Source organism: Xenopus laevis, chromosome 2L, assembly GCF_017654675.1.
Source record: "Xenopus laevis strain J_2021 chromosome 2L, Xenopus_laevis_v10.1, whole genome shotgun sequence".
NCBI classification, from domain to species: Eukaryota; Metazoa; Chordata; class Amphibia; order Anura; family Pipidae; genus Xenopus; species Xenopus laevis.
This window is the reverse complement of record NC_054373.1, coordinates 34,278,898-34,303,886: the sequence shown is the minus strand read 5'-3', so window position 1 is coordinate 34,303,886 and position 24,989 is coordinate 34,278,898. Positions and strand designations below refer to the sequence as shown.

At 44.3% G+C, this 24,989-nt stretch overlaps 1 protein-coding gene across 1 annotated transcript; it reads left to right on the top strand.

Moving 5' to 3' along the window:
- Positions 1-2,593: 2,593 nt before the first annotated feature.
- Positions 2,594-23,762, top strand: aldoc.L (aldolase, fructose-bisphosphate C L homeolog; the record flags this gene model as incomplete). The annotated part of the gene is given in 9 exon segments (NM_001086918.1): positions 2,594-2,651; positions 6,578-6,692; positions 7,262-7,473; positions 8,771-8,825; positions 8,956-9,116; positions 21,269-21,352; positions 21,929-22,103; positions 22,523-22,722; positions 23,025-23,762. Coding segments are annotated over 8 exon segments (1,095 nt in total). The 3' UTR covers positions 23,121-23,762.
- Positions 23,763-24,989: the final 1,227 nt, after the last annotated feature.

Genomic DNA, 24,989 nt, shown 5'->3' with positions numbered 1-24,989 from the left:
AGCAATATATATATATATATAAAAAATACACAAGAATATCCTGTAAATTAACCTATTGGCATCACACAGTGTATTACTCTTTTTATTTGTGCTTTAAAATTAACTGTATTAGTATATGCATTTATTATAATAATGATTAGGTCTAACCCTATAATAAATATATATAGATAATACTCCACGCATAACGTGTTGAATGTCTTTCATCATTTATTTAGAAGCATATTAGTTGTGCATCAATGTTTTGGTTTATGATTTGGAACCTTTCTCAAGATATATATATATATATATATTATGCCTCTCATAATCTCATAATGCAAAGGCTGAACTGAGACAAGTACTGCTGCAAAACAAGTGTGTTTAGTCAAGTCAAAGGAAAAGGGGTTCATGGGCAACCCCTGCCTATATCCAGTAAGGTGGCCAACAGACTTTGCCTGCCCTATTGTTATGTCAAACCCCCTACCTTGGCAGTAGTACAGCAAAAAAATGGGTTGTTTCCCTCTAAATTAACTTTTAGTATGATGTAGAGAGTGATATTCTGAGACAATTTGCAATTGCTTTTCATTTTTTATTTGTGATTTTTGAGTTATTTAGCTTTTTATCCAGCAGCTCTCCAGTTTGCAATTTCAGCAATATGGTTGCTAGGGTCCATTACCCTACCAACCGCTCATTGATTTGATTAATAAATTGGAATATGAATAGGAGAGGACTGAATAGAAAGATGAGCAATAAGAAGAAGTAAAAACAATACATTTATAGCCTTATAGAGAATTTGCTTTTTTTTAGGGAGGCACCAAATAAAGGATTCGGCCTTTTTCAGCAGGATTCGGATTTGGCCAAATCCTTCTGGATGGCTAAAACGAATCCCAATCCTAAATTGCATATGTAAATTAGGGGTGGGGAGGGAAATCATGTTATTTTTTGTCACAAAACAAGCTTGTAAAAAATGTTTTCCCCTTCCCACCCCTAATTTGCATATGCAAATTAGGATTCAGTTCAGAATTCGGCCAAATCTTTCACAACCACAGCCCCCTGCTTATATCTTTTATGGATTTAACCTCAAGTGTCCAGTGGCGGGATGGAAGTTTAAAAATGTAGGGGTACAGTTTTGGACTAGAGTAAGATTCCAAATAATCTCTGACATTTTAGGTACAAAAACATCCCCCCCTCACACATTTACTATCACACAGCAACCCCTGTAAGCATCTACCATCTTCCTTCTGTAAAGGGGGATATCCATGTAAATGTCATGTATGAACAGAACTATCCCTCACTGCCAGTAGGGTTGCCACCTGGCTAGTATTTTACCGTCCTGGTCAGTAAAAATAAAGGCTTATTCCAATGTTATTAATAAGGAAAAAGGATAAATATATAGGAAGGCCGGTATTTTTTCCGGAAAAGGTGGCAATCCTAACTGCCAGTCAAAGCAAACCAGGGTTGCCAGGTCTAATTTTCAGAACCACCCAAAGTCAGCTACAAAACCAGCCCCAGCACTTCAACAGTAGCCCAAAAATAGCACAATGTGTGCAGTGAAAAAAGTCTAAAAAACAAAGAAAAAAATAAAGATGGCACCAGCCGTGAACTCCCATGCCTGAATCTGCACCGAGGGGTAAGTAAAGAGTTAGGGGCATTTGCCTGGGGTAACACTTAGGCTGGGAGGAGGGGGGTCTATGCAGTGTTGGACTGGCCCACAGGGATACCAGTAAAAGTCCCGGTGGGCCCAGGTGTCAGTGGCTCCTCATGCTGCTAAACATTTAGCCTATTTCATGGACATTTCCTATTTTTATGAGAACAAAGAGGCTAAATAGTTGGAAAAATAGAGTATAGTATGTAAAGAAAACAGACTAGGAGAATAGAGGTTGAGTAAGCAGAGGAAGAAAAATAGTACTAAGAATGGGCCCCTGGTCTAAGATTAATTGGTGGGCCCCTGGTCTAAGGTTTTTGGGTGAGCCCCTGGTGTCCCAGTCCGACACTGGGTCTATGTAGGGTATGGGGGTAGGGTTTTTTTAACTTTAGGGTTTAGTTCTCCTTTAAAGGGCAATTCACCTTCATTCGCAAAACTGTAATAACTGAAAAAAAAACACAGAAAAATTTTCAAACTTTCATATCCAGCCAACATTTGTAAAATGAACATGGTAATTAGGGGGTGTGGCCACACATATGGGTGGCCAAAAATAAAAAAATTGTCCCTCTTTTTATTTCCAAAATGTTGGGAGGTATGCTAGTTTGTTCTTTCAAAATCCACCTGGACTTTAAATTAGTAGCCCAATTTAGCTGGAAAACCTCCAACTTGAAAACCCTGAACTCCCGCATTAGGCCGGTCACACCCCTATATTACAATAGGAAAGTTAAGCGCACATATATCCACATATAAAGTCCATAATGAATGACAACACATCTCTTGGTTCACACACACACATCCTTCTCACAACAAACATTTTGCGCCTACACCACAAAACACGGTTCAGCGCTGGCGATGAGTATGCAAGTGACGTCAGCTAACTCCATGGAGAAGAGGCACGAGTGACGTCACTCCCCAATCAGCTCGCAGGGGCGGAGTCTAACCGGGGTATTAGATCGCGGCAGTCACGTAGCTCTGCACCAGATCCAGCGGACCTCGTAGTGTTTGAGCATCAACCTCCCATACACACACGGTAAGCAGCTGCCTGACATTGCTGGGGGATAATTAGGATGTGCGGCGGAACTGATGGGCTAATGGGGGAGGCTGGGAGACTCAGGCGCGTTGGCTTTAGAGAAGGAAGGGAATGTGTTGGCCAGTGAGATGAGCATCAGGTGTGTCGCGGTATAACTGTCTGACCTTGAAGGCTTGGAGCTCACCTTGTGTCACTCGCACGGGCAGCAGCAGCAGCATCAGTCGCACGAATAGCGGCCATCTTCTTCACTAACTGTCAGCTGCTTCTTATAATAAATGCCTCTTTATTTATTCCATCTAATACTGGGCTGACACTTTATTTACTCAATAAATTGCACTTTACTGGCGGGGAGTGAGGAGTCTGAACAAATCATTGGGCCCTGATGTATAAAATATGCTCCCCCCCATTATATTATTATCCCCCATTCATTAGCCCCGCCTTCTGTCATTGGGGCTTTCACTGGCCCCTGACTTTTTTTTTTTTTTTTTTATGAAATGAGATTTGGAAACATTGCCCTTTTCGTACAGTCTCTAATAGAATAAAGTCCAAAAGGCAACTGGACATTTAGGGACCGATTTATCAAAATATGAGATGGGAACTCGCCACAGAAAAACAAAAACCCAACACCTCACTTTCTGTTAATGCCTATGGAATTTTTAAAATCCTATTTATCAACCGTTTGAGAAATATGAGTTTAAAAACCCCATAGGCATTAATAGAAAGTGAGTGAGTTTTTCTGTGCCGAGTTCCCATCTCACATTTTGATAAATTTGCCTTTTTTTTTTTTTTTTCCTTTAAAATGTTTCACCCCTCATCCAAGTGGCTTCTTCAGTTCGTACAGGTATAGGATCCAGTTTCATAAAACTGCTATCCAGAAAGCTCTGAATTACAGGAAGGTCATCTCCCATAGGCTCCGTTTTAATCCAATAATTCACATTTTTAAAAATGAAATTTCCTTTTTCTCTGTAACAATAAAACCGTACCTTGCACTTGATCCCAACTAAGATATAATTAATCTTTTTGGGAAACAACACTCCTAATTTAATGTTTTAATAATTATAATTATATTAATTAATAAATATATATATATATATATATATATATATATATATATATATATATATATATATATATATATATATATATATATTATTATTTTTTTTTTTTTTGTAGACCTAATGTATTTAGATCCAAATTACAGAGAGATCCCTTATCTGGAAAACCCTAGGTCCCGAGCATTCTGGATAACCAGCTTTGTACCTGTATTTAGGACACTGCAGAATATAAAATTAATGACAAATGCTTCCCACCCTATAGCATTGCACACACACCTTGCCTCCATGTATATTTCTCCCTTGCACCAACCCCCCCCCATACACACCCACTGCTTATGCAACAGACTGAAATGATCTGCTTGTTCTTTAAAGTACCAGTAACATACATTTTTTTTTATTTTTTTTTTAAAAAAAAAAAACTCAGAATACATTAGAAAAAAAAAACACTAAGACAAAATGAACTTTCAAATCGCAAGTCTTTATTAAGATATAACTTACCAAAACGCAACTTGCGCTCCTCTTCAGAAAAGGCGACTCGTTGTTGATCCATTGTGCGGCGCTCGATTTCTCCTCCCTGGCTATCTCCTTTAAGGAAGACAGCGAGGAAAAATTGAGCGTCGCATGATGGATCGCCCGGTCGCTTTCTGAAGAGGAGCGCAAGCAGAGTTTCGGTAAGTTATTTCGTAATAAAGACTTTGCGATTCGAAAGTTTAATTTGTCTTCGTGTTTTTTTTCTATGTATTCTAACAAATTTTTGATGTTACTGGTCCTTTAAGGAAGGGCAGTTATGGCCTTGGATGAAAATTGGGAGTTGATCATTTAATACGGCTTTAGACAGTTGTCAGATATGTTTAGTATATCAGTGTGGCCTGTCTTCTTTTGCTGAACTTCAACTCCCCGCATCCCAGGCTTGACTTACAGTTCAACAGCAAAGGCTCTTTTTTTTTTTTAATTCTGTTTGTCCCCACCATAAATGGACTATTCCAGTTATGATGCTGATGAGAAACATCTAAGGACATAATAACAATCATATTGGGCTCAAGGGGCTGTGGGTCCTCTAAAAGCTCAGACTGAGGATGCTGGGAGTTGTAGATGACATTCCTAGTCAATGAAGAGCTGCCAGCTTTGCTATCCCCAGGCCATATAAAGGAATAATTGTCCCACAAAAGATAATTTCCTTCCTGCCTGAAGGCTATTTATATCCATCCCCACAACATGTCCTTTTTCTTGCCTGAAGGGAAAGGACAAAGCAAGGTCAGAAGATGATTTAGCAAAACCAGAATCCTAGGGCTCCATCTTGTCCCTGATGTGATATTGCTCTGTGTGGAGACTGAATGTGGCCCCCGTGTGTTTAGACCCAGAATAGCTGCGGTTTTTAATAAAAAGCTGACTTTTTTTTTTTTTTCCCTCCCTTCTGGTTGCTATGAGCAACTGGTATCTGATGTCAGAGCTGGGCCCGGGGAATGACAAATGGGTTCATTGGCGCATCAGTAACCTGTACTGTACATGTAATCTAATCTGCTGCACGTATATACCTGTCCCTCCCCTCATCTGCCTACTGCATTATTAACATCAATATATACATATCTCTGGGATTCCTAGTCCTTATGAGCATGGGTCGCTATAGGAAAATACAGGTACCTGCTATTCGCTACATACAGTCCATAATGAGATTTGGCTATTGAGCTCACTAAGGGCTATTTGTATTGCGTGATCTGCATTATATCTTTTATTTATCCCATTTGTGATTTAAATGTATCAAATGCTCTTTGTTGCTTTTTATGTAGGTAGGGCCTTGTAGTCTCTAGCTTGCTTCCATTTTCATTGCTGGGAGTTGTAGTTTACACCTTCTATAATTGTTTGTGGTAAAGGTTTGGCCTTGGTCACAGTGCTCATTCAGGGGGCAGTTTCATTGTGTGCTGAGGGTGCATCTGTAATTGCTGGGTGGGATCAGTCGCCTTTACATCATATAAAGAGCTTTATAGATTTACTGCATCCTAATCTGTCTACTGCCATTCTGTGCCTCAGTCGCTCAGCAGTAAAAACATATTAACCTTGATCAGGGTGTTGGTGTCTGCACTGTCCCACTTCAGCATTTATATCCGTAAAAATACTGTGTCTCACTGGAACTAGTGTATAATAAAAGTACCCTAGCTATTAAATAATAAAAATAATATATAGATGTATATTATCCAGAAGACTCCGAATTATGGGAAGGCCATTTAATTCAAAATTTTACAAAATGATTACTTTTGACTCTGTAATAATAAAACTTTACCTTTAAATTGATCCAAACTAAGATCTAATGAATCCTTATTGGTGGCAACAATCCTGCTGCAATTATTTAATGTTTAATTCTTTTTAGTAGACCTAATGTATTTAAATCCAAATTAGAGAGAGATCACTTCTCTATATCCATAAAAAGTTACTTTATGATGCGACTCACTGGAACTAGTGTATAATAAAAGTACACTATATATTTTTTTTTTTTTTTTTTAAAAATGGATATAAATGCATGGGATCCATTATCTAGATCTAGAAGGCTGTCTCCCATAGACTCAATTTTAATAAAATAATTCAGATTTTTAATTATCATTTTGTAATGATAAAACAGTAGCTTGTACTTGATACTAACTAATCTTATTGGGCTTCATTAATGGTTAAATGATTTTATAGCAGATTTAAACTATGGAGATCCAAATTACAGAAAGACATTTAATCCGGAAAACCCCCCCGCTCCCGAGCATTTTGGATAACTGCTTTCTCTCTCATGAATACCAAGCAGTTTGACAGTTGCCAAGGACTTGTTTAATTAGATTTGCGGGGCATACCTTCTACTAAAGCCTTTTTAACCCATCTTTTTCTCACCAGAAAATGACTCACCAGTACCCAGCTCTCTCTGCTGAGCAAAAGAAGGAATTGGCAGACATCGCTCAACGGATTGTGGCGCCTGGAAAGGGCATCTTGGCTGCTGATGAATCTGTGGGTGAGTAGATCTGCATAAGTATTTATATTGTAATTTTTTTTTACTAAGCAAAGGAACGCACTGACCATTTCCTACCTCTGCTGAGGCCTCATTTAGGTTGGTCAGAGGTATCTGATCAACAAAAGAAACCAAGGAGAGCGTGCTGCTCAATCCTAAAAATTAAAATAATTTAGATCAAAAATGGTCTCAGGCCCAGGTGTAAATGAGCCCAGGCCTTGATCATGGAAGAAAAGCCACTCCGTGGCCCAGGTGCATTGCGCCAGACCCTTCGATTAGAGTGAGGCAATAAGAAATTTTGTAGAAAAATGGGCAAGCAGGCGGGCTAATGGTGTGGGTTTTTTTTTTAAGTTAGTAGTTTATAGTATGGTCTACCCGTGTACATAGCTTAAATGGATGAGCAGTAATGTCTGAATCCTCAATCTTCATGCAATGTATTTGCAACACCAAACATTAGAACTTGCCCAATGATTTAACTGTTGTGTATTTATTCAGATACTCTATATCTAGTTTGTATGTGGTAAAGCATTCTTCTGATGTGATAAAATGCTCATTTTCTTAACAACCCATAGGGAGCATGGACAAACGGCTTGGCGGAATTGGTGTGGACAACACCGAGGAGAACAGGCGACTGTACCGTCAGTTGCTCTTCAAGGGCGATGAGCGTATGCAGGAATGCATTGGCGGTGTCATCTTCTTCCATGAAACTATGTACCAACAGGGCGACTGCGGCACCGATTTTGTCAAGATGATCAAGGACAAAGGAATTGTTGTTGGGATTAAGGTGAGACCCAGTTTATGTGAATTGGGTAATGTGGTCTGGTCAAAAGAATATTGTATTCATTACCTGCCAAAGCAACCCTTAAAGGAGAACTGAAGCTTATATAAAGAAGTAGCCAGAAATGTTGTACATTATGTTTTGAGCTTCTGTACCAGCCCACAGCCCTTAAGCAGTTAAGATCTGTGTCTCCAAAGATGCCCCAGTAGCTCCCCATCTTCTATTCTGCTGATTCAATGCACATGCTCTCTGCTGCAGTCACTCACAATATACAGTACACCTAGAATAGAAATGTGACAATATAAGGCTGATGGGTAATTAATATGGATAATTACTACATGGCAGCACAGAAACCAGTGCAATTAGCATCAGAATTTAATAAAGTCCTGTAGCATCATCTTATATTAGAGGCCAACCTCATTTTCTGCTTGATCATTTGTGACGACTCCTAAGCTTAGCTTCTCAACAGCTGCTCAGAGCCCACTGAGCATGTGAGTGTCACAGACACTTTCCAAGATGGTGACCCCCTTTTGACAAGTTTGAAATCCTGGATCATTGCTGCTATTGACAAGCTGAAACTTTAGGCTGGTGCAATAAGTTCATTATATAGAATATGGCATTTTTAACCATGTTCATTTTTAGGGGTTAGTTCTCCTTTAAGTACAGGGCTCCCTGATGCTTTTCATCCACTTGCACTCCTGGCTTTCATGTCTTGAACAATACTCAAAGAAGCGTTTTAGAGGGTACCCATGCCTTGTCCTGTCTTTAGGCAATCTGAGAAGTGCAGTCCTATGGGATGGGGTATTGTGTAAAAAGATTAAAATCGTAATTTGAGTGCTGAGTTGCTGTAAGTAAACCACTGAGCAAATGGTAGTGCCCTGTGCAAATGTATTTCCTCTAGCAGAAAGGGATACTACACATGGGTGGGGGTGACCAGCAGTGATGTATGTGGAAGACTTTTGCCAATGATAGAGGTGCTGCAAAGTATAGTTTAGGTCTAGGTACAGCCTTTACAACATGCAAAAACTGTTCTAAAATATGCAGCAGACACTTCACAATGGAGCCATGACATTCACAGATTAGTGAAGGAGAGGTCACTGCACATTTCTATTAGGCAGCGACCACAAAGATAAGAGCAGCTATCATCCCGTTTGCTCCCATTTCCATGGAATTTAAAAGTGCCTGGAATATTAAAGATAACCAGAAAAGTCTATTTTGTGACTGGTTGACAATTGACTAAATGCACATGACAGCCAATCACTAGCTTGGATTTTTATTTCTGTATGGGTTTTATTCCTTGCAGGTTGATAAAGGTGTGGTCCCTCTTGCCGGCACCAATGGAGAAACTACTACTCAGGGTACGTTTATTTCCAGTAGCATTTGAATTTAAGGTGTCGCACCCTACACCATAGCCTGCTCATATCATTGGGAAGATTTACATTTTAACCTTGAAAGTATCTTAAACCCCCTCTAACAATATGCTTCCAGGTTTGGATGGATTATCCGAACGCTGCGCACAGTACAAGAAAGATGGAGCTGACTTTGCCAAATGGCGTTCTGTTCTTAAGATCAGTGAGACTACTCCCTCTCCTCTTGCTATACTGGAAAATGCTAATGTGCTTGCCCGCTATGCCAGTATCTGCCAGCAGGTAATAATAGTGGTGGTACTGTAGGTTTGTTTTTTTTTTTTTTTATCTTGTTCCACACTCTTCAAATTACCTTTACTAGATATAGTGATTTAAATAACTGGAATTGCTGGGTAATCCAATGTACTCGGCAAGTCCAGTTGTTTTAGAATTACATATACCAGACATAACATGACCTGGATGACTGAATCTTCATAGTCATATTGACTGCTACCTCAACCACTCCTGAACAAGTTGACCGTTTAGTCCATAACTCCGATCTTGATCGGGGAGGCCAAGGCTGGAAAAGTCATCAAGCCTTGGCAAATCACAACTTTTATTTCTCTGTCGTCTTAGGGGGACACAGGGAACCATGGGGTTAAGCTCCATCCTCCAGGAGGCAGGACACTTGAATAATTAAATAAAGGGGCGTGCCCATCAGGCTTTACCCCATACACTGTACATTCCACTTCAGTTTTTTAAGTGTCCTGCTCCCGGGAGGATGGACCGTCTCATGTCTCTACGTTCAGTATTGAGCTGATACCCGGGGTGAGGCCGGAAAAACAGGGTTACCTGTTTTCATAGAGGCAGCCCCCTACGAGGAGCAACACACCGGGGTCAACAATAGCATTAGCTAAGACCACCTAGACGTTGCCTGCGCTGAATGTATCAGAGCAGAGGGTCTGGCCGGTGTGGGGGGGGGGTAAGTGGCACAATGTCTGCACTGTAGCAGTTCTGTCTGCCGTAAGAGTTCTTAGGAACCATCCCTCCCCCCCCCCCCACCTCTTTACCCTAGTCCGCCCTCCTGTGTAATGTTTCTCCCTGCTAGTTGGCTCCTACCTGGTCCGTGTTTGCTTTTCAGCAAAATAGAGCAGCTCCTAAGAGGTGCGCCATAACAGGCGCATTGAGGCAGGCTGCTGGAAGAAGGAGGCTGCGACGCTGCTGGCATTCATCTCCGTGTGGCGCAGGAAGTGGAACGCATTGCGTTCCACCTCCAGTCAGTTCGGCGGCCATCTTGGTTTGGCGCGAACCGGAGCGCATTTGCGCATGCGCGCACACGCAATGGAACGCATATGCGTTCCAGCGGCCATTTTGAGCACGGAAAGCCTCAGCAGCAGCACAGAGCAGCTGAGAGAGAAACCGAGACAGAAGCGATTCAGCTTAAGGTCTCCTAGGTGTTGTCAGGCAGTACCCAATACATTCTACCTTTCCTTATGGCAGAAGGTAAGTCAGTGGGACTGTTCACAAGGGCTGGACGGAAGGGGTCCTTATCAGCACAGGTGACTTACCTAGCTTGTTCTGGATGCCAACAAAAAATTCCAGGGGGACAGGGGGAGCCGCTGTGCAGGTCCTGCAACAAGGGGCAGGGGGAAACCACTGCTTTAGGGGGGCTTCCAGCAGAGGTAACAGCTGTGCCTCGGGAAGAATTAGGAGCGGCAGCAGAGCCGCCTGCGCCACTATGGGCAGTCCACCTCTCACAGTCATTGGCAGCGCTACAAGGTTTTCTCTAGTCGGCCCTCCTGTCAGTGCAGACGTATGGGTTATGTCCAGGTTCACCTCTGGAGGCAGGACAGAAGAATTGGTCTCTTGGCCCCTCCCTCAGGATATATAGGCTGGCTCCACCTCTGTTCCTCAGTTCTTTTGTCCTGCCTTGGAGGTGAAGGATAGAAATCTCACTACTACTTTTTTATTTTTATTTCTTTTACAGATGGAGGCATGCAGTGCTGTCTCCCAACATTTGTCTATTCCCTCCTTGCTGGCATATTGCAGCAAGTGGAATATTGACCACACATCCTAAGGATATATTCAAGCAATATATCATCACTATACCTGTTCCCTCCTTGTTAGCATATTGCAGCAAGTGGAATCAGAGGGCCACAAGCCATCGGGTTTGTTTGGCTATTTCCTCACTGGTATGCCTATCTATCCTTGCTGGCAGTTTGCAGCAAGTAAATTCAGGAGACTACATTCTCTGATTGTATCCTCCTTCGTTTGCCTATCCCTCCTTGCTGTCATTCCAGCAAGTGGAGTGGTGCTGCTTCAATCAGCGCCCTGGCAGGTAGGAGTTGTGGCTATCAACCCTGCTCATGTCTCACTTGGCAGATCGCATGGTGCCCTTTTTTTCCTAAGGGCGCGCCCTCCACAGCGACCCAGGCCGTTCTGGGATTCCCTGGCGTGGTGAGCGCGCCATTCGCTGATGACGCGATCATAATGCGCCTTTGGTTGGCGCGCCTAGGTCGCGCACATGCGCCTATCCATATATGGCGCGGCGCGATGACGTCATCGCCGCCATTTTGTTTTACCACGAGCGCATAGCTGCAGGGCGCGCAGTATCCTCTACCTATTTTGGCGTGTTTCCAGCTACACAGTTAAGCTGCGCACGCTAGGAGCAGCATCTGGCAGTGTCACAGCAGCAGCCACCAGCTTCAACAGCACACAGAGTCTGGTAAAGGCATCATATTTCTTTAATATGGAGAGGTCAGATTCTTTGAAAGAACTCAGGGAGGATATCCAGACTGCTAAATCTATTAAGAGACCAGCTAAAAAGCCTGTTAAAGGGGCCAAGTGCAAGAAATGTAAGCATACACTTCGTAAGTCAGAATCCACATACTGTACTGACTGCAGCCCCATGGAGCCGCCCATTCTGTCTCCTCAACAACTCACAAATAGCAATTCACCATTGTTGGAATTACACAGTAATGATAATTCCTTGCCTCATACACCAACCACAGGCAGCGCAGCTCCACAAGTTCCTCCACAACTTGGGGACTTCTTAGAATGGGTAAAGACTGCGCTTCAGCCACCCACTTTTCAACACACTAAGCGCAAGGCGCTGGACTCAACACCTGATGCTTCAGATTCTGAGGCAGGTCCTTCCTCCCGCATAGATGCCATGTCCTGTTTGGACTCAATTGCACCAGAATCAGGGGAGTTGAGCTCAGACTCACAGAGTGATTCAGACACTGAACAGCCTACTTTTGCTAAACCTGATATTTCAAAGAAACTCCTGAGAGAGATGATGGCTACTTTAGAAATAAAAGATGAAACTGTGCCAGTCTCAAAAGCAGATAAGGTGCTGGGGGTCCATCAAAAGAAAGCCCGTGCATTTCCTATTTTTACGTCCATCACTAAAACTATTGATACAGAATGGTCACAACCTGACCGCCGTTTTACCTTGTCAAAACGTTTTTATGACACCTACCCTGTTCCTGAGGAACAGCGCAAAGTATGGGATAAGCCTCCTAGGGTAGATTCGGCCATTGCTAGACTCTCCAAACAAACTACATTACCAACTGAAGAGTCCGCATTTAAAGACCCCATGGATAGAAAATTAGAGTCTTCCCTCAAACGAGCATATTCTCAATCGGCAGCAATCCTCAGACCAGCCACAGCGGCAGCAGGCCTTGCTCGCACAGCTAGACACTGGGCACAAGAAATTGCCCAGAACCCTCCTACTTCAGCCCAGGAGTTAACAGGGGACATGAGTAGACTGAACACGGCCCTTTCCTTTTTAGCCGATGCTGCGTTAGAAATTATTCGGCTAGCAGCAAGATCTTCCGCAAATTCGGTGATGGCCAGACGAGCTCTCTGGCTTCGTCACTGGTCAGGGGATACCGCCTCTAAGAACAAGCTATTGAAACTGAGCTATACTGGTGAGTCCTTGTTCGGCCCTGACCTCAAGCAAATCATTACGGAAGTCACCGGTGGGAAGAGTACTTTCCTTCCACCAGGAAAAAGAGGGCGCATGGATCAACCCATCAGATCCACCACTAGGCGGACATGGTCCACTCCTAACCGCAATTTTCGTTCCTTTCGCTCGCCTAACTTTCGTAACACCGGCTCAGACCAGGGTGCAAGACGTAACAAGACGCAGTGGCAACAACCGGGTAGGCACCGAAAGCCTACCACCACTAAACCCACCTCTACTTGACTGCCCCCACCTCGACCCAGCATCCAAAGTAGGAGGTCGATTGTCAAACTTCCTGTCATGCTGGGAAACTCACGTCCTAGACAATTGGGTTCTGCAAATTATCCAGAATGGCTACAGAATTCATTTTACCAAATTGCCCCCAAGAAAATTTGTTCCATCCGTAGTACCTCCACACAAACGACAAGCCTTACAACAAGCCGTCCTGGACCTACAACAATCTCAAGTTATTGTCCCTGTGCCACACCTTCAAAAATTCAAGGGATTCTATTCCAATCTCTTCCTGGTTTCAAAAAAAGAGGGATCCTTCCGACCAGTACTAAACCTCAAGAGGTTAAATCAATTCATTCACAACCACAAATTCAAAATGGAGTCGATCAGGTCGGCCATAGCCTTCATGGAACCCGACTGTTTCCTGACGTCGATCGACCTCCAGGATGCGTACCTCCATGTTCCCATCCACCCCAGTTCTCAACCCTTTCTGCGTTTTGCAGTCAACGACCAACACTTCCAGTTTGTGGCTCTCCCATTCGGACTTTGTACAGCTCCAAGAGTGTTTACCAAGGTGCTTGCACCGTTGATCGCTCACTTGAGAACAATGGGGATTCATGTGTTACCATATCTGGACGATCTCCTGCTCAAAGCTACGACTCAGGAGCAATCTGTCAGGGACACAGAGATCACTCTGCAAACCCTGTCACAACACGGTTGGCTAATAAATCACCGCAAAAGCTCCCTCCTTCCTTCCCAGAGCATAATTTTTTTGGGCCTACAATTCAACTCCCAACGCCAGATAGTACAGCTTCCCGAGGACAAGATCAACAATCTTGTCAACAATACCACCAAACTTCTACAGCAAACCACTGTGACGGCCGGCGATTGCCTTCAGCTCTTAGGGTTCATGGTATCCGCTCTCGAAGCAGTTCCGTTTGCAAGATTTCATCTGCGTCCTCTACAACGCAATTTTTTACAATGCTGGAACAAAGATCATCAGGATCTTCAGCAACCCATTCCCATCTCTCCTCACACCAGGAGCAGCCTTTCTTGGTGGACCAACCGCTTGCACCTACAATCAGGAAAAAGTTGGGCTCCAGTCAAGTGGGAAGTGGTGACGACCGATGCCAGCCTGTTCGGCTGGGGAGCTGTTTACCGCGAACACACTCTGCAAGGTCGCTGGGACCCCCAAGAATCCCAACTACAAATCAATGTACTGGAACTTCGAGCAATTGTGTTGGCTCTTCAGGGCTGGACCAGCCTCCTCCGGGCGCACCCGGTCAGGATTCAGTCAGACAATGCCACGGCAGTAGCCTACATCAACAAGCAAGGGGGAACTCGCAGCAAACAGGCGATGCTGGAGGCTGCCAAGATCCTGACCTGGGCCGAACTCCATGTTCCGGCCATCTCAGCGGTGTTTATCCCAGGAGTCCTCAATTGGGAAGCCGACTTCCTCAGCAGACAAACACTAGACCAGGGGGAATGGAGTTTACATCCCGAGGTGTTCTCCCAGATCACCAACAAGTGGGGAGTACCAGACATCGACATTCTGGCATCCCGACACAATTTCAAAGTTCCATGTTATTGCTCCAGAACCAAAGATCCCGGAGCAGCGTTCACAGACGCGTTAGTGATTCCCTGGAACTTTCACAAGGTATATGCTTTCCCACCGCTTCCGATTCTACCCAGAATCATTGCCAAAATCAAACAGGAAGGGTCGACCACTATCCTCATTGCTCCGGACTGGGCCAACAGACTGTGGTACTCAGATCTGATCAGCATGTCCATTTCCAGACCCTGGAGACTGCCCATGCGGTCCGACCTTCTCCTGCAGGGACCAGCACGTCACCCCAATCTACCTCTGTTGCGTTTGACGGCCTGGCACTTGAGACCAAGTTGTGGTCCAAACGGGGATTTTCCCCGGCGGCTATAGATATTCTGCTGCAAGCACGTAAAAAGAATACAGCCAAAGCTTACTACAAGGTGTGGAAGACGTTCATTGCCTGGTGCTCCAGCCATCACCACACATGGGAAAGTAGCACGTCACAGATCATTACTGACTTCCTGGCTGCAGGTTTTGCAAAGGGTTTGGCACCTAGCACTCTTAAGGCTCACATCTCTGCCCTTTCTGTTCTATTCCAATTGAAGTGGGCGGATCATCCGGATATTCAGCAGTTTTTCCAAGGGGCTTTGAGGGCCCGGCCTCCATTTAGGAACCCCACGCCTCCTTGGGATCTGACATTAGTTTTATCTGTTTTACAAAAGGAGCCGTTTGAACCTCTTCACAGCTGTGACCTCAGATGGTTGACTCTTAAGGTTGCCTTTCTCATTGCGATCACTTCCGCCAAGAGGGTGTCTGAGATAGCGGCATTGTCGCATAAAGAGCCTTGGCTGGTTATTCACAACGACAAGGTCGTACTTCGCACTGTTCCTGGTTTCCTCCCTAAAGTCGTCTCGGCTTTTCATATTAATCAGGACATTGTTCTTCCCTCATTCTGTCCGAATCCGCATAATGACAAGGAGAGTCAACTTCACAAGTTGGACGTTGTGAGGGCAATTCGGATTTACAAACAGCGAACGGCTGGTTTTCGCCGATCGGATTCTCTTTTGGTTTCCTACTCACCTGCACACAAAGGCCTAGCGGTGTCCAAACGCACTATTGCCAGGTGGCTCGTAGAGACTATCAACCAAGCCTACCTGCTCAGCCACCAACAAAAACCGTTCAGAGTGCTGGCTCACTCTACTAGAGCACAGAGCACCTCATGGGCTCTCCAGAATTCAGCTACACCAGAACAAATCTGCAAGGCTGCTACATGGGCTTCGCCCAACACTTTTATCAAGTTTTACCAGTTACACGTTTTTGCTTCTATGTCGGCAGTGTTTGGCCGTAAAGTTTTGCACACTGCAGTTACTGGTAGACAGGTCTGAAATTCATTTGGCTTAAATCAGCTATACCCACCCAAATTATTGAGGGACAGCTTTGGAACGTCCCATACGTCTGCACTGACAGGAGGGCCGACTAGAGAAAAAGGGATTTATACTTACGATAAATATTTTTCTAGTAGGCCCGAACTGTCAGTGCAGTAAGTCCCACCCAGGCTGATTTTAGTATGGGTCTGGGGACTCTATTCTCTTGTCTCTCTATCTCTCTGTGATCCTACTGTTGTCTCTTGACCTTCCTTCATATCTGCTGTCTCTTCAACCACCTCACTGAGCTTTATAACAGAACTGAGGAACAGAGGTGGAGCCAGCCTATATATCCTGAGGGAGGGGCCAAGAGACCAATTCTTCTGTCCTGCCTCCAGAGGTGAACCTGGACATAACCCATACGTCTGCACTGACAGTTCGGGCCTACTAGAAAAATATTTATCGTAAGTATAAATCCCTTTTACCTGCTCTTGCAGAAAATCTAGGCAAAACACTAGTCAGGCTAAACCACAGGACTAGTGGCAAACGTAGACGAATAGAGGATGCTAGTGTGGAGGTTAGGAATCCTGAGGCGTCTGACGACGCATCTCCTGAGCTGCTTTCTTCTCAGTCAGAGGGGGAAATTTGAGTCCCCTGGGTCTGACTCGGCTGATGAAGAAGAAATTCAGGATGAAGGAAAGGATCGTGACAGTCTACATGACATAGACGGCATAATCAAAGGGGTGCTTGAGGTGCTTAATATCTCGCAAAAGCCTAAACACACTGCAGAAGCGTCAAATTTATTTAAGAGACAACACAAATCTTCTGTTTGCTTTCCGGAGAATGACCAGCTTCAAAGTTTGATTCAGAACGAGTGGAACTCACCTGAACACAAATTTCAGACGAATAAAAAGTTTAATAAACTATATCCATTTCCTAAAGAGCTAGTGAATGTTTGGTCTAACCCACCAGTAGTCGATGCACCTGTGTCTAGACTTTCAAAGTCCACCACACTGCCAGTTACTGATGCAGCGGCTTTCAAAGATTCCTCAGACAGACGGCTGGAGGGGTTTTTACGTGCAATTTACTCATCTGCAGGTTCGACGCTGCGTCCATGTCTAGCGTCAGCATGGGTGTCCAGGGCTGTTCAGGCATGGTCAGAAGCTCTGGTGAAAGACATTCAGAATGGTACCTCAAGGCAGGAGCTATTAGAATCGGCACAGGCCATTGCCGAGGCATCTAGCTATCTCTGTGATGCCACTCTGGACACTGCACAAGTCACGGCCCGGACATCAGCCTTGTCTGTGGCGGCACGCAGAACTTTATGGCTCAAGAATTGGTCGGCAGATGTCAGCTCCAAGAAGTCGCTGACTTCGCTTCCCTTTAAGGGGCAAAGACTGTTCGGGGAGGAGTTAGAGAAAATTATCTCCCAAGCAACGGGGGGTAAGAGTACCTTCCTACCGCAGGCCAGAAGTAGAGCAACCACCTCAAATAGAAGGGGAAAATTTTTTCGTGGCAGATTTAATAGACGAAGCAACTCCCCACAGCGATCTCACTTTCGGTCAAAGGCGGGAGACAAAGGTAGATCCACATGGAAGACCAACAGGCCACACATCAAACCCACAGGAGAGAAGCCCGCCTCAGCCTGACGGGGCACTCCCTCCGGAATCGTTGGAGAAAATAGGGGGCAAGTTACTTCGATTCCGGGAGGAATGGATACATCATTCTTCGGATGTATGGGTGAAAGAAATTGTGACAGAAGGATATCACATAGATTTCAATACCATGCCCCCCAAAAGATTTTTCATGTCCAGGGTTCCTCACAATCCGCAGAAGGCACTAGCTTTCCTAGAATGTATAGAAAGACTGGAGCGGTCCGGAGTAATCAGGCCAGTACCAACTACAGAGAGATTCTCAGGTTTCTACTCAAACCTTTTTACAGTGCCAAAGAGGGATGGGTCGGTCAGACCAGTGCTCGATCTCAAGGGTCTCAACAAGTTCATCCGATCGGTGAAGTTCAAGATGGAAACATTGAGATCAGTCATTCGGGGGATGGAACAGGGACAACTGTTGATGTCCCTGGATATAAAAGATGCATACCTTCATGTCCCGATATGGCCGCCCCATCATCGTTATTTACGTTTTGCCTTCAAGAACAAGCACTTCCAATTTGTGGCACTTCCATTCGGTCTGTCGTCCGCCCCCAGAGTCTTTACGAAGTTGATGGCAGCAACAGCGGCCACTTTAAGGCTACAGGGGATTTCAGTGACACCTTATCTGGACGATCTCCTTCTAAAAGCCAGTTCAGTGTTGAGGGCCAAGGAGGACCTGAACAAGGCGGTGCAATTACTCCAGAGATTCGGATGGACTGTCAACTGGTCCAAGTCCAACACGGAGCCCAGTCACAGAATGATGTTTCTAGGCCTGGAGTTCGATACGATAAAACAAACTGTGAGCTTACCCACAGACAAGCAGACCAGAATCAGAGATCAAGTCCGCTGCTTAATCACCAACCAAAGCACAACGATACACAAAGCAATGCAAGTGTTGGGGACAATGGTATCAGCTATAGAGGCAGTTCCATTTGCGCAAATACACCTGCGACCTCTTCAAGCCAGTATCCTAACAACATGGAAAGGGGGATCTCTTTCTCGACCTCTGTCGCTGTCACAGCAGACAAGGACGGCACTTCAATGGTGGTTGAGCCACAAGAACCTAGCCCGAGGTCAATCATGGGCAATTCCGGAATGGGTGGTGATATCCACGGATGCCAGCCTCCAGGGATGGGGGGCGACATGGGACAAGCAGTCGGCACAAGGTCGATGGTCTCCGGAGGAAGCCAGACTACCAATAAACATTCTGGAATTGAGAGCAGTGAAGCTGGCCCTAATTCAATGGGAAGATCATCTCAGAGCATGCCCAATACGCATTCAAAGCGACCACGCGACAACAGTGGCGTACATAAATCGTCAGGGAGGAACAAGAAGTCGGGCCGCGCTGACGGAAGCCAGACAGATTCTGCTCTGGGCAGAAACCAATTCAGTAAAGTTGTCTGCGATACATATTCCGGGAGTGTCCAACACAAAAGCGGACTTTCTCAGTCGGAATCAGCTGGACCCCGGGGAATGGGAGCTACATCCAGAGACATTCCAAGAGCTTGTAGATCAATGGGGGACTCCCAGCATAGATCTAATGGCATCAAGAGGCAATCGAAAAGTAACAAGATTTTTCGCCCGTTGCAGAGATCCATTAGCAGTGGGGGTGGATGCCATGACACAGAACTGGCAGTTCAACCTCGCATATGTCTTTCCGCCGCTTCCCATGCTGCCAAGGGTTCTGAAGAAGATCAAGCAATCTCGGTCAACAGTAATAACAGTGGCCCCATACTGGCCTCGGAGAACCTGGTTCACCGACCTGCAGGAGATGTCCGTAGCACAACCAATTCGGCTAAAATGCAGGCCAGACCTGCTTCAGCAGGGTCCCATAGCTCACCACAACCCGGGTCTCTTCGCTTTGACGGGATGGCTATTGAGAGGTCCGTTTGGCAGAGACAAGGATTAGATGAGAAGGTCATAACCACTATGCTGAAGGCTCGAAAAGCTTCATCGGCCAAGTCATATCACAGGGTTTGGCAGTCCTATTCCAAGTGGTGCGAAGAATCACATTTTCAGTTTCTGGAACTGCAATTGCCTAGGATATTATCCTTTCTACAACAGGGGCTACAACTGGGTCTCGAGCTCAGTTCTCTTAAGGTCCAAGTGTCGGCTCTGTCAATTCTGTTTCAATCCCGGTTAGCGAATGAAGACTTGATTCGCACGTTTTCAAGCCACCAGTTGCTAGCTGGGACCTCAATGTAGTGCTGGAGGCAATGCTGGAACCAATGCACGCAATATCTGATACATGGATAACCTACAAGGTGGTGTTTCTAGTAGCAATATCATCAACTAGAAGAGTGTCGGAGATTAGCGCCCTGTCGTGTGTCCCTCCTTACCTAGTTTTCCACAAGGATAAGGCCGTTCTTCGCACGATTCCTGAATTCTTACCCAAGGTAGTATCGGCATTTCATGTAAACCAAGAGATTGTTCTTCCGTCTCTATGCCCAGATCCTAAGAATGATAAGGAACGCAGATTACATAATCTGGATGTTGTTAGAGCGCTAAGATGGTATGTGGAACGATCAAAACCTTTCCGAAAGTCTCAGGCTCTGTTTGTCATCCCATCCGGCCCCCGTAGGGGTCAGGCAGCTTCCAAGTCAACTATATCAAGGTGGATTAGAGAGTCTATAAAACAAGCATATTCCGCAAAGGGAAGATTTCCGCCAGAAGGACTCAGGGCTCACTCCACCAGAGCGGTGGGAGCCTCCTGGGCATGGCGAAACTCTGCTTCCTTGGAACAGATCTGTAGGGCGGCTACCTGGTCCTCCGCTCACACATTCTCTAAATTTTACAAAGTTAATACCTTTTCTTCCGCCGAGGCTGCCCTCGGACGTAAGGTGTTGCAGTCAGTGATTTCCTAACTCTGCAACCACGTAAACTTTACTGTTAGCTCGTTCCCACCCTGCTGTTTGGGACTGCTTTGTTAAGTCCCCATGGTTCCCTGTGTCCCCCTAAGACGACAGAGAAAACAGGATTTTTTTTGATACTCACCGTTAAATCTGTTTCTCTGTAGTCGTAAGGGGGACACAGGGCTTCCCGCCCTTGACGAGCTTTGACCGGTTTGGTCGAGTTTTTTGTTCAGTTTCACTGGTTGCTTTCTGCCTATTAGGAAAGTTGTTTTTGAAGTTAACTACGATAGCAGCTTTTGGAACAAACTGAAGTGGAATGTACAGTGTATGGGGTAAAGCCTGATGGCCACGCCCCTTTAATTATTCAAGTGTCCTGCCTCCTGGAGGATGGAGCTTAACCCCATGGTTCCCTGTGTCCCCCTTACGACTACAGAGAAACAGATTTAACGGTGAGTATCAAAAAAAATCCTGTTATATGGGGCATCATGTGATCAAAATGATTACTCCCTTATTTATGAGCGAGCTGCCTATGTATGGTATGCAAAGGTAGCTCCCTCATTTGCTGACCAGTGTATAAACTGCAGATGCTTTCCGATGGAATAATCTGAGCCAAGAATTAGCTGTGAAATGTCTCTTTGAAATTTGAGATGTAAATCTGGCCACAAAGAAAACATTAGTAACTACCTGATAGCTGTATGTCTTTCCTTACACTAATACTTAAGTTGCTGTGTTTGTTTATTTATTTTCGGGCCTACACCATTGTATGTGAAACCTTTAGGCAAAAGCGATGTTCACTCTTGCCTTTTAATAATTGTCCTAACTCAAGATTAATTCTGTTTGCAGAATGGCATTGTTCCCATTGTAGAACCTGAAATCCTTCCTGATGGAGAACATGACCTGAAACGCTGCCAGTATATAACTGAAAAGGTGTGTAACAAGAGCTAACAAAAGGAACCCTGTACATAGGAGTTTAGACCAGAAGTAATGCATGAGAGAATGCCTTTTTTTATTGGAAATGCAGCCCAGCTGGATGCCTACAGGCTCCCTTAGGCATTTTTATAACAAACGGCTGGGCTGAAATTAATAATGGGCCCTGGCATTTCAAGTACACAGGCCCAATGAATAGTGACTGTCTATGGCCTCTTACAGCAGCCCTTCAGGCATCTACAGATAACAGTCTGTCTCTGAGAACCAGATTTTTGATAATACAACTTATTGTTGTCTATTTTCTATTTCTAAGCAGAATCAAAGTTGTCGCACTCATAAGCCAAACTTCTATCTCCAACCTGTTTTCAAAAGCTAGTCCCCTTTTCTGTAGGGCCAGATGTTGTACTTGTGCCATGGGGCAAACTGATAAAAACCTATAAATATCACTGGGATTATTACTGCTGTCCTAGACTGATGGATGTGTGTGTGTGTATATACTGTATTCCCAGCTCCAAATGAATAAATATGGGAGTAACACTTTTGTAGCTAAAATCTGACCCCTACCCTCTTTTCTAGGTGCTCGCTGCTGTATACAAGGCTCTTAGTGATCATCATGTATATCTGGAAGGCACTTTATTAAAACCTAACATGGTAACTGCTGGCCATGCTTGTCCTACCAAATACAGTGCAGAGGAGGTTGCCATGGCAACTGTTACTGCTCTGCGTCGCAGTGTACCCCCTGCTGTGCCAGGTAAGGCTAACCTTTGCATTTCACTTCTCCATTGCATGTGGACTGTCTGTGTATCCCAGGCTTCTAAAGATGCTAAATGTGCTAGCTCATTTCTTTTAGTTCATTGTAAAACCATTTCTGTTGGGAGACGTAAGTGCTTAAATGAAATTAAAGTAAATGCAGCATTGCTCGGAGTACTATTCTAAGCACTCTAGCAACTTTACATTCCCTTTTCGCATTTAAAGTAATCGTATACCTTCAGAATGCATACTTAAACAAATGTTTGTAACCGCACCTTTCTTCAAAAGGAACCTTTGTAAGACCGTGTTTCATAAAACTGATCAGCAGGGGACCACATTTTTCTAAAGATCTTGGACTCTTAAAACAAAATGTCAATGTTTTTTTTGTTTTTTTGTTTTTTATTTTGCCCTCTGGTATAGGAGTTACTTTTCTATCTGGTGGACAAAGTGAAGAAGAGGCAACGATTAATCTGAATGCCATCAACAACTGCCCTCTTGCCAGACCTTGGGCTCTCACATTCTCTTATGGCCGTGCCCTGCAGGCCTCTGCACTCAATGCCTGGCGTGGCAAGAAGGACAATGAGGACGCAGCCACTAAGGTGTTCTTGACAAGAGCTGAGGTAAGTTGGGATGTGGAGCATATTTTCACACTGCAGTTTGCTTTTGCTCTTGTAGTTTGCAGTATGGAGCAATCTACACTGTCTTGTGTGCATAATAAGTAGTGTGCATGCTCTTGCTGTGTCTTACCTTACAGGGGGTTCATCTGAGTATCCTCTTGGAATAACTGCACATAGTTATTGCTGGCAGCGGAAACTTTGCTTCCTAGAACCTATTAAAGTGTGGGGGGGGATATATATGACTGTTGTCCCCTCTTTAAATTAAAAGTGAAGATTACAATCTAACTGGTATTTTTTTATTTCAGGCCAATGGTCTTGCAGCCCTTGGAAAGTATGAACACTCTGGGGATGGAGCTGGATCAGCTGGACAGTCCCTGTATGTTGCAAACCATGCATACTGAGCTCTCGCCTACAGAACAGCTGTCCTCCTCCTGCAAGCAGCCTCCACATGGACATCCCCTGCGGCCAAAGCCTGCAATAGCCACAGCCATTTCCTATCTAGCTTATTGCCCTAACCTTATGTTGCTAATATGATCTTGATGTAATAGAGGTGGGGTTGTGAGTGAATTGATCAGGCTTTGCCCATTCTTGCCGTGTAATGTACCTGGTTGTAGTATATTTTCCTAACGTTTTTCTTTTTGAAGATTCTGCTTTACAGCCATAATAAGAGGAGTGCAGATATCTCTGTGGGTAATCCTTCCAAACTGGTTATAGTGTGTCAGAGGAAATTATCCTCCTGCACAATAACAAGCTGCACACTAACATCTACTATTCATCCAATCCATGGCTTACTCACCCAGGCACTGTTCTGTCTTGCACTTTGCAGTACTTCTATAGTTGTTTAGTGTGAGAAGTGTTGTGCTTCCTATTCCACTAAAAGCAGGTCCTTCCCACTTCCCTAGGGCTTTGGCAAGGAATTGAGATACTGAAAGGAGAGAGATTGGGAAGGGTAACGAACGGCTGTGCATCTTGTGAAAGTAGTGTTGTCTGTCTCTGTCTGACTAATGTACCAAATAGTAAGAAAATAAATTATATATTGAAAAGAGGTTTTGGTCTCATTGGAAAAGGGTCTCTCGTTAATATGGGATAAGATGTTACTGACTCCCCCAGCTACATGTGCAATTTTTTTTGTTTCACATTTTTTCTGAAACTGGTGTTCCCATGGGACTTGAATATTAAAGTGATGATACCAGAAAAGATTGTCTAAATACCCATATGTCATTTTTATATTTTTTTAAAAAAAATCAAGGTAGTTCTGATTGGATGGGGGGGGGAACATGTGTAAAGACACAAATGACTCCCCCCCCCCCACCCCTATAATAACCATCCTGCCTTGCTTAGTAGGGTTCTAGTTATATCTATATACCTAGTTTCAATTTCAATCACAGAGGAACAGAAGGATTTCAAGTGAGTATGTAGTGGTTTTCTATTTTCTAGAACCGAACCACTGTTGCATTGCCATTGGCCCAACTTTTTAGGGCATTCTATCCAAGACTCTGGGGATTGCTCTTAAAAGGAGTGTTTCTGCATTCTACAGTAGCCCCATAAGTAGACAAGGTTGCCATAAAGAAGAATTGGATGTGTTTACTCCGGATTTCCAATGTGTTGCAACACTCGAGTCATGGCACTGCAGGACAGGAAAAAAAAAAGACTGCAGCACACAAAGCTTGTACAATTCAAGGGACAGAAATAGTGCAAGTGTTTGCATCAACTGTCCATTCTAGTTGCTATGGGTTCCTGAGGATGGGGCAAGTAATCGCTCACGTTAGTAACTCATCCAAGTTATATGTTTTTCTCTTATGTGGGATGTAGATATGGGCATGATGGTCATAAAACGATTAGGTGGCCATATGCTGGGTAATACGGTTAAAGGTTTGGTCAATTTCTGCAAAGTTAACCTCTCTAAATAGGGAATTTCTGCAACGTTGGCTTCTCTGAATAGCAAATTCATTCTGTTGTCTTCAATAAGGATAGAGGGAGGTAAGCCTCAACAAACTACTCAACTGGATTCAGTTTTCCATGAGTTAGTTCCATATATCCAAATAAATTGCAAATTCCATAGAAACCAGTGTCAATTGCTCATAATATGTAAAAAAAATAATTCAATATTGTGGGCATTAAATACAGTTATATTTCAAGCCCCCCCCCCCTGGCAAAAGGCTGTGTGTAGTGATATAAGCCAATAAAAACAGGTTTGCTGTGAGTGTTTTGGCAATAGCCATTCTATTTTTATTTCATTCCATTTATATCTGAATTACACTGCTAATATA